The 13,659-nt window shown below is 31.6% G+C and overlaps 1 protein-coding gene across 1 annotated transcript; it reads left to right on the top strand.

Annotated features, from left to right (window-relative positions):
• The first annotated feature begins 10,801 nt into the window (after positions 1–10,801).
• Positions 10,802–12,671, top strand: LOC130802152 (E3 ubiquitin-protein ligase CIP8-like). The gene has a single exon (XM_057666062.1). It carries the CDS (start codon positions 11,120–11,122, stop codon positions 12,410–12,412), a length of 1,293 nt encoding a protein of 430 aa, XP_057522045.1. The 5' UTR covers positions 10,802–11,119; the 3' UTR covers positions 12,413–12,671.
• The last annotated feature ends 988 nt before the right edge of the window (positions 12,672–13,659 follow it).

The following is a 13,659-nucleotide window of genomic DNA, read 5'->3' as shown; positions in this document are numbered from 1 at the left end:
TGAAGTACATTGCCTATAAATTGTACACTTTTATTCATATACCATCATCATCATAAAACTATTTTACTTCATCACAAAACTATATTATTAGTAATGGAATTGAACTATAAATCCAGTTCTTCAAGTCCAAGTGAGGATGAACTCAACGAGTATTTGTTAATGAAAAACATCGAAGAAAATCGTGAAGTGCAAGCAGTGGAGGATGCAGTAAGATACTTTGTTAACTCCACTGCAGAAAAAGATAGAAGTCATGGTCTACGTCAGCGAAAAAAGAGAACTTACATTCTTAGAGATTAGGAATCGGCAAATGAACGTTTAGTTGTTGATTACTTTTGTAACCAACCATTATACGATGAGCGCCAATTTCGACGTAGGTTTCGCATGAGGAAACATGTATTCATTCGCATTGTGGATACCTTAAGTGTCCATGATCGTTTCTTCCAGCAACATCCAGATGCATGTAAGCGACGAGGTGTTACAGCTCTTAAAAAGTGCACAGCAGCTATAAGAATGTTAGCATATGGACGTGTAGCTGATCAAATCGACAAGTATTTGAAACTTGGTGCCACTACGTCCAAGGAGTGTCTTGCTCATTTTGTTGATGGTGTGATAGCACATTTTTCAGCCACTTACCTTCGAAAGCCGACACTTGACGATCTCCAACATCCCCTTAGAGAAGGGGAAGATAGAGGCTTTCTTGGTATGATTGGAAGCATTGACTGCATGCATTGGGAATGAAAAAATTGTCCCGCTGGTTGGAAAGGAATGTATCAAGGAAGATCTAGATCGGCGACTGTAATTTCGAAAGCCATTGCTTCAAGGGATTTATGGATTTGGCATGCTTTTTTTGGTACACCTGGTTCTTGCAACGACATCAATGTACTCCAACACTCTCCTGTTTTTGATACTATTCTTAATGGTCGAGCTCCACAAGTACAATTCAATGTAAACGGAAATACCTACAATAAAGGGTATTATCTAACTGATGGTATTTATCCTAAATGGGAAAACTTTATTGATGGCATAACTGCTCCTCAAACCCATAAACAAAGGTTGTTCACTTAAAACCAAGAAAGTGCATAAAAGGATGTTGAACGTGCCTTTGGTGTACCACAAGCTCGATTTGTATTCGAAAACCAGCTTTGGCATGGAGTGCGACTATGTTATGGAAGATCAAGATGGCATGCATCATTATTCATAATATGATTGTAGAAGACGAGCGTGACACTTACACAAATTATAAAGACTTCCAAGAGTTCTCCTAAGAACAACCTGAAAATGTACTGGGATCTTCAAGCGGTAATGCTCTAACATTTTCTGTCACGCTAGAGTGATATGACGAACACAACTTTGCGACACTATCTACAAGAGAAGAGATTCGTGATAGACAATCACATTTTTCTTTGAAGAATGATTTGATTGACCACTTGTGGCAAAAGTTCGGAAGCTTGTATTTTGACTAATCAGTATTTTAAAATCTCTACGTAATTCAAGTTCATGACATGTTTCCTAATTTCGTTTTAAAAATTTAATGTTTTTGTCAGTTTTTTATATCCTGTTTGATAATATCTTTTAAGGTCTTAATTTATTAGTAATTATCATTACATTTTATTATTGATAACCAATTGATAATGTCAATTTTTCATTTATAATTAGTAATCAATTAATTATCGATATATTTTATAATTGAAAACCCATAGATTAATCAACATCACCAAATCAATATTATAAAATTAATATAATAAATTAAAAAATATGAAAATATTAAAAATTTGTATGGTGGGGTATATATAAAGTAGGAAAGAGAAAAAAAAAAAAAGAGGATATAAGAAGATATTTGAATGTTGGGAAAAATTTAAAGAGGAAAAGAATGAAAATAGTAAAACATGATGTGAATGAAAGAGATGATGATGTGTTAAATGGAGAAAAAAAGATAGAAATTTTAAGAGGATATACCATTGTACATGCTCTTATCAAACTAAGCAAATGCTGAAAAAAAAAACCCACCAACTTTTTTGGCTTCAGGAATAAGCAAACTAAAAAGTTAACAATCAATTGCAACACTCTTTTAAATAAACTTACTTTATTTAATTGAAATAACAAATAATTTTTATTCCACTCTTTTTCTACAATGTATGATTGTATTTTGTATATTTTTATAAATATATGGATTATTTGTCAAATGATTGTGTTAGTGAAGCTAATAAAAAGTTTAAGTTTCTGAATAAAAGAACGAATGTTGGGTTATAGAAAAGTTAAAAATTTACAAAATCTAAACAAGAAAACAATAATAATGTCAGAGTATTCAGATCAAAAGATTGAGATCAACTATATAAATCAATATATCAGTTTTAAAAATTTAATAAAATATTAAAAAATTACAAACATCACATTCGTAAAAGCTCTGACAACTGAAAAAATTTAATTAGTTTACTCATTAAAATTAATCCTACTTGACATTTCACACAATGAGTGTTATTATTGAAAAAGATTTTCAATATCATTATATGTAATATTGCAACGATTTTTTGAATCATCTCTTATTATTCGCAATTAATTACTTTGTTTAAATATTAATTAAATTAATTAAAACAATTATTTTTTAATAATTTTTTATTTTCTCTATTCTTTTCCATCAATTTTATTATTCAATAAAATAATATTTTCATCATATAATAAAAAATTATATTATTTTCATTAATTCCTCGAAAGAGTATATAGAATCCCACATTTATAAAAATCGTGACTGTATCAGATTGAGTGAGAGGAAACGAGGAGGTCTAAGTAAATAACGGTTATTTATGAGCATAATAAATCGCCCTTATGTGGTAGGATTTGATAGGGTAGGAGTTTGTTATTTTAATTTATTTTTTATGATTTTATTTTATTTTATTATTAATTTATTTGTCTTTTATGGTGATTTACAAATCACGATTATTGATTAGGAATCGAAACATAGAAAATATAAGTTAATCACGGTGATTTGTAAATCACCTAAAAAGACAAAAGAATAACTAATATAATAATCAAAACAAAAAAGGAAAACAAAGTCATTATAGTCATAAACCAATATATACTACTTGCTAACTACAAGTAATTTGCCAAATTGATAAATAACCATTATTTACCTAGCAAATCTCAGAGGAACAAAGTGTTTTCAATCAATAATCAACATTTGCTTGCAATAATAGTTTTTGTCCTCTTCACTCATACAATATAATTATATTTTTAAGAGTAAATTAGAAAATAAAATAAAAAGTAAATATAACATATTTTAATGTCTAATAATAAATTTCAAATTTTTATAGTATAAAAGATAACTTAATAAAAAAATTATACAACTAAAGGTTTAAAAATATATTCTACTTTTCTATATAAAATCAAAGGTGGATTAGAAAGATCTTACTATACTAAATTGAGTGAGATGAAAGACTGTAGTGTTTTCAATCAATCACCTAAAAAAGATATGATTAAGATTTGCTTGCAATAATGGTTTTTAACTTTTTCCCTCGTCCAATATATATTCATTGTTCATTAAATTTACCCAATCCTTATATTCCGCCACCCTTTTCATTTTATCGCCACCTCCTGAATAAATTACCATTTTACCCTTACTTTATAAAAAATTTACAATATTGCCATTAAGGGTGAAATTCCTATATATACCACACTCCACCTAAAATTATTCTCACTACAACTAAATACAACTCACTAAAGCTAAATCTCGGAGCAAAAATTAAGTACAATCCCCAAATTATTAATCGAGGTAAGTTATTTTTAATTTAATTAGTTGCAAAAGAAAAAAAAAAAATTTCAAAACGAGGCGCCCAGATCTGGGCGGCTCTACCCCCGGTTCAGGCGCCCAAAATCAGGCGCCTGAACCGGGGTAGAGGCGCCCAGATCTGAGCGCCTCGTTTTTAATTTTTTTTTTTTTCGTGTATTTAGGATTAATTAATATAAATTTTGAATTATTATTGTAAATTTGTATGTTGTAATGTGTAATTTTTATATTTTTTAGTCAATTTTATATATTGTTTTGAATGCAAAAGAAAAAAAAAATGAAAAGGAGGCGCACAGATCTGGGCGGCTCTACCCCGGTTCAGGCGCCCAAAATTAGGCGCCTGAACCGGGGTAGAGCCGCCCAGATCTGGGCGCCTCGTTGTGAATTTTTTTTTTTTCGTGTATTTAGGATTAATTAATATAAATTTTGAATTATTATTGTAAATTTGTATGTTGTAATGTATAATTTTTATATTTTTTAGTAAATTTTATATATTGTTTTGAATGCAAAAGAAAAAAAAATTGAAAGGGAGGCGCCCAGATTCGTGCGGCTGGACCCTGGTTCAGCCGCCTAAAATTAGGCGGCTGAACCGGGGTCCAGCCGCCCGGATCTGGGCGCCTCCCTTTTTAATTTTTTTTTTTTTCGTTATATTTAGGAATAATTAATTTAAATTTTGAAGTATGTTATTATTGTTGTTAATGTTATTATTATTAATTTTATTTTTATTATTATTGTGATTGTATTTTTTTTTATTAAATATATGTTAATGTTATTATAATTAATTATGTTATTATTAATGTGATTGTTATTTTTTTTATTATTATAAATATGTTCATGTGTTGTTTTATAAATTATTAGTGTAAATTTGTATGTTAACTTTTTTGTTGTTAAATTATTATTTATCTTTGAATAAAACTGTAAAAATTGTAGAAAATGGCTGGTAATCAAGGAAAAGGAAAAGGTTTTTTTAGGCAATTGTTGAGAGGTAATAGTTCAAGGCCTAATTTACTTAGAGGGGACCCGCATGAAAGGGGGGGTGACGGGTTCTGCTAGGAGGGCTAGGCATGAAGAGGCTGTCAGACACAGTGAGGCCCAAAGGTCGAGTACGCTGAACCAAGTGCGTACTCCTATTGATGACGAGGCTGACAGCCTCCAGAGTAGTTGGGGGGTTTATAGTGATGATGATAATGATGCTGAAGATGTTCAGTTCCAAGGTACTGAGTGTCGCCAATTGGACTGGGCTGTTGTTCGCGGCCCCGACGGCAGATTTGCCTGGGGCGGCCCGAGTTCTTCTGCCGCATCTGAGCGCGCAGGACGTAGTTTTGTCGATAATCAGCCGCCACAGGAGAGCAGGCCCTCACAGTCCACTAACACGGACTGGTTAGTGACATCACCCCAGCCCGGTGGGCCGACAGATACACGACTGATCCCTAGCTATGGCGGGCACATAGCTAAAGTTATTTATGACGGCTCCGAGCGTACGCCTCCGATTCTAGAATGTCGTATTAGGAAGAGACCGGTGGAGTCCATCATCGGACTGAAGGATATGTCCGATGCGCTAAACGATGTTCTACCTGCCACTTCCCTCGGCCGACTACCGGTCATTATGCACCAGCACATCGATTGTGCTTTGATATCTGCGTTCGTCGAGAGGTGGCAGCCGGATACGAACACCTTCCACATGCCCTGGGGAGAGATGACGATTATGTTGCACGACGTGCAACGCATATTGGGTATTTCTATTGAAGGTTCTCTGCCGGCTGACCCTTCGGAGGCGGAGTGGGAGGTTGGTATCACCAATCTGTTCGGGGAGCCTCTGTCTGAGCTTCGGCGTAAAGGTTCATTCACCGGCGGATGCATAACCGTTGCTGAATTGATGCGGCTGTGTCATAGGTCGCAGTCCATGGATACCCAGAAGACAGCGTACTTTACGTACCACTTTACGTACCGCATCCGACTCATAGTCGCTTTCGTTAGCCATATTTAACCAATTACGGGTTACCACTTCTTTAACACTTTTTAGAGAGATAATACCAGTTTTTAGAGAGATAGTACCGTGTTTGAATTCGTATTTCATACGCATCTCAGAATTCCATATATATAGACAAATCTTACGCATTAAATTCTTATTAGTGTTATTAAGCGTGATTTACATTTATTAATTAATTTTTAAGTATAGTGGCAATTTTGTAATTTTTTAAAATACAGGGGCAAAAATGTAATTTTACAGGTGGGGGTGGCGATAAAATGAATAGGGATGGCGAAAAATAACATCACCCTAAATTTAATTTTGTAGCAAATATTACTCATATCTCAAACTAAAATAAAAAATGATACAACCTTTAACAGAAGGAAGTGAGTAATATTAATTTTGTCCATAAAACTTTAAAGTATTGCCAAATAAAGAATGTGGCTGTCATATTTCACACGTCTAGTCGTCTACCCTAGCTATGTGTCCATATTTGCAACCCTTTTCAATAGGCAAAAATTGCCAAAAATATTAAAATTGTATAGATGGAATTAAAAGAAATATATACTTTATTTGTTTGAAAATATTTGTAATGTTTGATTTTTTATGTAGTCCAATAAACTAGTTTAATTCTTAATATTCTTAATTATATGTATTAATAAATTATAAAAATTTGACATAAATAATATTTGTATTGAGACGAATCAAACATCTCACTTGACTATGTTTAACTTATAATTATAATTATAATTATTATAATTTTTTAATATTCTGAGTAATATGTAACGGAGAAAGTATATATATATATACATATATATATATATATATATATATATATATATATATATATATATATATATATATATATATATATATATATATATATATATATATATATATATATATAAGTGATTTATTTTAAGAAAGTAATTATATATTGGATTAACCAAATAGAAATAATTTTACCGTAAGACTAATTCATTTAAAATTTGTTTATAGGTTAGTAGATTTCAATAAATAGTACTTCTATACAACAATGTTTGAGGACAATTAAACTACCTTTGTTTTCTCGTCTAAGTTTTTTCACGGTCTTTTGAGAACAATTTTGATTAAAAGTTATTTTTAATACACATTAATAGGAGTATATGTTAAGGTAAAAATTTTTAAAACTAATATATATTGGTTATAATCATTAATTCCACTATCTAGTTAGTAAAATGGTACTGGGTTGAGAAATTAACGATAAATCTTACATCACTTCATATATTAAGTGATGTTTAATATTTACTCTATATATTAAACTTTATATATAACTTTATATAAATATCATTTCCTTTATATATATATATATATATATATATATATATATATATATATATATATATATATATATATATATATATATATATTTGTAATTGTTTATTGCTATCAAAATAAGTATTAACACTTATTAATGGAGGACTAGAATAAAAGGAAAATGTTATGTGAAGATAGTTAATCTAATTTAATTAAAGATAGGAGTGAGAATGTGAGATTTTATGACTATTTAGAAAGAATATTTCATTATATGATTTATTTAACAAGAAATATACAACTATTAAATCCATATCAATGTCAATAAGTTTCAATAAGCTCAAATAAAATTCAGACAAAGTTGTAAACCTATCAAATGGATCATTGGGTTATAGTTCAGATCCACTTGATTAGCACTTACATTTATTATTATTCTTTAGAAATTAATTTTTCTTATATAGTATTTGGTGAAAAACCGATAACTAGTATGAAATATTAGTCCAAAAACCGAAATGAACGACAAAAATATATAGTACTCTCTCTGTAATCTAATATTCTTTTCATTTGAAATATTCCACCTTAAGAAGAGAGACATTTGATTAATATTTTTGATACATATTTAGAAGATAAAATATATCTTGTGAGATCTCTTTAGATTCGTCTTAATGCATACTTTTTTATTATGTATTTTTTATAATTTTTTATTATGTGTATTTACTTTTTAGAGGTATTGAGGTTTAAAATTTGTTTTGAAAACTATGTATAAAATAAACGGGAAGAACAAAAAGAAACGGAGGGAGTAGATTATACTACCTCCTATTCATCTAAAATGTCCCATTTACTTCCCCGACACTATTCATCTATCACTTTTAAATTGCATTTTATTATTAATCTATAAGTTAAAACATAGTCATGTGAGATCTTATTTGATTCGTTTTGATGTAAAGATTGTTAATATAAACTTTTTATAATTTTTAATTATACATAACTTGATATATTAAGGATCGAATAAGTGCATTTGATAGAGTGTATAAAGTGAATGAGACTTTTTATAAGTACAATGAATAAAGTACGTAAAGTAAATAGAATTTTAGGATTTTTTAGATGAATAGAATTAGGTAGTAATATAAAATGTTATTGAGTAGTACTTGATCGAATCTTAGGCAGATTGAAATTGATTGAATTCTAAATACGGTCAAAATTTAAAAATGTTCAACACATAGCCAGCTAAGAGTTAAAAGTACAATCTTTTTTAGCTTATATAAGCCACTCTTATACTTTCCATTTATAGTAGTCCACATAAATTATATAGTAACAAAATAGCTAGTGTAATGGATATTCAAGGTTCCAATCACCATGCAAGAAATAATAATAATAATAATAATAATAATAATAATAATAATAATTTTTCTCTTAGGTCAAAGCCCTCTATTTGTCGGATATTCTTTTGCAAATATTGTGAGAGAAAATTTCTTACAGCGCAAGCATATGGAGGACATCAAAATGCTCATAGAAAAGAGAGAAGAGATTCAAAGTATGATCATCATAAACAACCAATCATGATGAGATCAACAGTCACAAACTGTTTGATGCCTTCTTCATTTGTACAATCCCATGGTTTTGCACAACAGCAGATTGAATATAGTCATCCTCAACCTAATTTTAACTGGGAAAGTTCTTCCAGTTATGCTTATTGTTGGCCTGGAAGTTATCACCTGCATGAGGATGCATCAAATTACTGTGAACCTGCTGCTGATGATGATGGTAGAGAGGATCAGGTGGTGGTTGATGATGAGGAAGAATTAAGAGAACGGATAGTAAGTAATCAAGATTATCAATCTTCATTTAAGTTAGATTTGCCTGATCTTAACTTGGATCCTTCAAATTATTAATAATTAATATAATTAATTACAAGTATGTTTATAATTCAAGTTTCATTCTAAACACAAGAATGAGAGGATAGGAAAGGAGGTATGTCGTGAGAATTGAACCCAGATAACTGGAAAAAGCTCCGATTCAGACAAAATCTGGATATACGATCTCTTCTTAATTAATTAAATATATTTGAAGTAGTTAATTGTTGATATTTTAAAATTTATTTTGTGCTTTGTTTTCTTTTGCTATTGATTCTATCATTGTATGATTGTAAAATACGTTAATTAATTTCCCTCTACATTTTTAGTGTTTTTCTTATTTTTGGCTAATATTTTATTTCATGTGCGAATAGTTTTTATAGACTTAATTTCAAACTCTACATTAAAGTTGATTTCTAAAAATATTTTAGTCTAAATGAATGTCATAAATCATAATATATATACTCTTTAATCAGTATGAAACCGATTGATTTTTACTCTTAATTAATTAATAAAATTCGTAATCGAAATTAAAAGTTGAAAAATGTAAAGTCATAATCTCATATCTTCAATAAGATTTAAAGCCTTAATAACCATCAGCCTCAACTTCCCAAACATACCCAACATGTATCTCCAGTGTTGAGGATCCAAACTTGCACTAAGCAAAAGTAATCCAACCTCCATCAACAAGCCCATATGACCACACAGGCCCCCACATGTGTGCTTCATATTTTGAGCATGGATTTGAATAACATATTTTTGTGTTGGGTTTTAAATAAGGTGATAATTAGATTCGAATTTCACTCTAATTTAACTTGATCTGAGAAAAAAAATTCAATTCAAATCCAAGGAAAAAAGTCGACTGCGAGTTCGATAATATATTCTGACTATAAAACGGAGTCAAGTGCGGTACCAAGCATAACGATGACAACCTTTTGATTGTACACATCGAATCCAAATCCTATGAGCTTTGAACTTTTTTCACATACCAAATAAACTATCAAGTTTTGAGCCCATTTCTACCGTACCATCAAAGAGAAAATTTTTCCAGGGATCTCACAAAATATGCAAATAGGTCATACTGACACAATACAATTTGACACGAGACACGATGACACAACATATAGACAACCCAACATGATACAAGATTCCTAGTCGTTACTCATTACACCTGATTTTAGGTGGCTAAACATACGAGATCCCTAGTTATTACAATATAATTAGATAATCAAGCTTGACTAGTAATATGATAGATGGGCAGTCTAGCATGTCACAATTGTTTATTCCACGTTATGATCTTACGCTAAATGCCCTAAAATAACTGCATCAATTTTTTTAAATGAAATAATTGCATCAATTGATACATGTCAAACTCGATGTAACAAAATTACTGTACTATTAACCAACTTTTAGAGCAATTAAATGTAAAACTGTAACAAATTATTGTACTATTTTTCAATCTTTACCAATTTAATTCTCGTCTATTTCTATTAACATTGGTGCAATTAATTTAAAAAATTCTTATTTTAAAAGTAATTATAACAATTTTCACATAACACATGATTTACGTATAAAAATCAATGAGATAAATTTTTATACAAACGTAAATAAGAAAATGAATTTCTACTTGAAGAATAAGAGTATTAGTTTCTTTTTTTTGTTACGAGGTAAATTAGAGGAATTGTCAATAAAAATCAAAGTATAATCTCATCTGAAGAATATAATACTTAACTTGATCCTACTAAACCTATAAAGATAAGATCAGATTAAGTCAATATTGAAGAAATTTGGTAAAATATTAATAAAATTGTATTCACTAAAACAAGATCTAAATAATATAGTTCTTCTCCATCTCCTAAATTTTTCATTTTAAGATTTCAAAAGCTCTTTTTAAATTTTTAAGATGTAAATTGGAAAGCACTAAGGAAGTACAAATGAAATTAGAGTGTTGAACAAGAAAGAAAACAAAGGATGATATACCGCAGCGCCGCCGGAAACCCTGTTAATTTATCTAATCTTCTTCTACGACTATTCTAATTTCTGACTTCATTTTCTTCTACATCTTTCCACGTACGCTTCTCTCTTTCCATATTTTCTCTAAATTTTGCCTAAATTTCCACAATAATCAAAATTTGGTCTTCCCCCAACAAAAAAAACCCCAACTTTTTTCTATTTACAAAAATCTCCATGGTTATCTCTCTAAAAGCTTAGGAAAATTCGATAATGGAGGAAGTGGACCCACCTCAGCAGCAACTCCTAAAACCCCACCATACGTGTCAAGCTCACTTCTTTACTGCCCCCCAAAGCCCAACTCACCCTTCTGTTTTTTCAATTTCGGATTCTGAACCCGATTCCTGTGACTTGGATCCCAGCCCTATTTTCCACCCCGATGAAGATCAGGTAAGCTTTGTTAATGACATGTTTCAGCATAGTTCGTCTCAATTTGGGTTAATTTCTGGGTCTTCTATTGGTGTGGGATTAGGGTTAGGATTAGGGTTTGGTTCTGGTGATCAAAGCTATAGACTTTCCAGTGATGCTGAAAGGAGTGATGAAATTGATTTAGAGTTAGGGTTAGGACATCGTAATTGTAATGATAATTCAGTTCGAATGAATGAAGAAACGCGTCGTTTTGAGGGTTTGCGTGTTGTGAATATTGATGATTCTGATTCTGATTCCGATTATGAAGATGGGATAAATTTTACGAATCATGATAATCGTCAAGGGCTTGGTGCAGTTAGTGATTTTGATCGTCCGCCCTATTGCTGGGATTATTTAGGGTTTAACAATGGGAATCGAACTGAAAATATTGAATTTGATAGGAGAGAAACTGATGTGGGGAGTGTTGTGAATGATAATTTCGATGAGTTTTTCATTGACGAAGATTATAACGATGAGGATGAGGATGTTGGAACACCAATTCAGCTTGATACAGATGTGTCGAATGTTTTCGATACATATAGGATGAGGTCAGAACAGCAAGAGATTTCAATTGATTCTGATACTGATGTAATGGGTGAATTCGGTTCTGAAACATATCATGATTTCGAGTGGGAGTTATTGTTCGCTGTTAATAACTTTAATCGACAGGTTAATGATTTAGATTTCAATGTGGATATGTACGAGGCGATTCTAGGTGAAATGGAGGATCATATGAATGAATGGAGGGGAAGTCCTCCAGCTGCCGAGTCAGTTATTGAGAACCTCTCGAGTATTCAGGTGGCTGTTGAGAGTTTGGAGGAGGATGAGGTTGTGTGTGCTATTTGTAGGGATGAGGTTTTAGGGAAGGAAGTGATGAAGCAGCTTCCTTGCTTACATTATTACCATGGCGACTGTATTGTCCCGTGGTTGAAGATAAGAAACACATGTCCAGTTTGTCGGCATGAACTGCCTACTGATGATGCTGAGTACGAAAATCAGAAGAGGGCGAGGGAGCAGGACGAATGGCTGAACCTCGTTAGTAATGAGGATTTAACTCAGGATTCACAGTTAAGGTATGATTTCCATGTGTTTCTTTGAAAACAATATGTAATCTTAAGTGTCAAATGGCTCCATTGTTTGTTTGGAGCTCTAGTGTGTTATAGTTAGGTGCTTGACAGAACAATTTTATCAAGGTCATTCTGATGCAAATTCAGTAACTGTATTTAAATCAGAAATTGAAACTGTACAGTAATATATGTTGTAAATTATTGTGAAAGTGTAATGAAATAATATGGTGGTGGTCTTGGCATTTGCGCCTCCCTTACTGCTTTTATAATTTGGTTAAGTTGTTGAATGATTTGGTTGATGGTGCTCTGAGTTGAAAAGGTGTAAATGCTCAGCTTTGTTGAAAAATGGTGATGATATCCTAATTCCAATTGCAAATGTACCAACTTGTGAAGGAATTGAAAAACTTGATATATGTTTTTTGATATGCAAGTGTTTTTACTTGAACTTTGAGTATAACCGAGTGAAATATGCGATGTGGGATGTGGGCGTAAATGTGTTGTGGGATGTGGGTGTTTGGGATTTCTATGAATGATATATACTGGATGTGATAATGATGATGATGGATATGGTTGTTTGGGGTTGAATCCTGCTGCATCAGTGCATCCTTACCAAATGCTAAGATCGAAAATATGGATTCACTTAAAGTATGTACTTTGCAAAATGGATATTGGTCGAGTGATTACTTCTGTTAATGAAGCTATAGTTTGAGTGGTTACATTTTTCTAACTTCTAATCACTTCCTGTCTCTTTCTTAAATATTGTATGAGGGCGATATTTTGTTTAGAGTTACTGCGCTGAAAATGAACCTAGGGGATGAGTGCAGTTGAGTGAGTATTCATGTGAACAGTGATCTTTATGATATCAGTTTTTGGTCGAAAGTTGGTTGTGACTAAATGTTTGAGGAGAGGTACAAGGGAGGCTTGGATATCCTTTCGCTAAAATTTTAAGGACAGGTGATAGTCTGTGTATCTGTTTCAGGAAACAGTTGATTTCTCTTAGAACTGTGAGGCAGGAAGGAGAATTAAGGGGAAGTTTTAGTGATTAATGTGGCTAAGTACCTGGCTTTGGGTTTTCTTGTTTTTATTGACTGTTCTATTTTCTGGAGGTACAGTTGGGAATGATTGTGGCGTTTGACATGAGGGGATCTCTTTCTCTATCGCCATTTTTGGCGTTTCTGAGTTTTTTCCTATTATATGTTCATAATATAAGATGCTTAAACAGAGAGACTACTTGGGAATTTTGGAGGGATGCTTGGGACCCAAGGAGATTTGGCGAAG

This window comes from Amaranthus tricolor, chromosome 16 (assembly GCF_026212465.1).
Source record: "Amaranthus tricolor cultivar Red isolate AtriRed21 chromosome 16, ASM2621246v1, whole genome shotgun sequence".
Classification (NCBI taxonomy): Eukaryota; Viridiplantae; Streptophyta; class Magnoliopsida; order Caryophyllales; family Amaranthaceae; genus Amaranthus; species Amaranthus tricolor.
The sequence above is the reverse complement of the archived record's forward strand: the minus strand, read 5'-3'. Positions and strand labels throughout refer to the sequence as shown.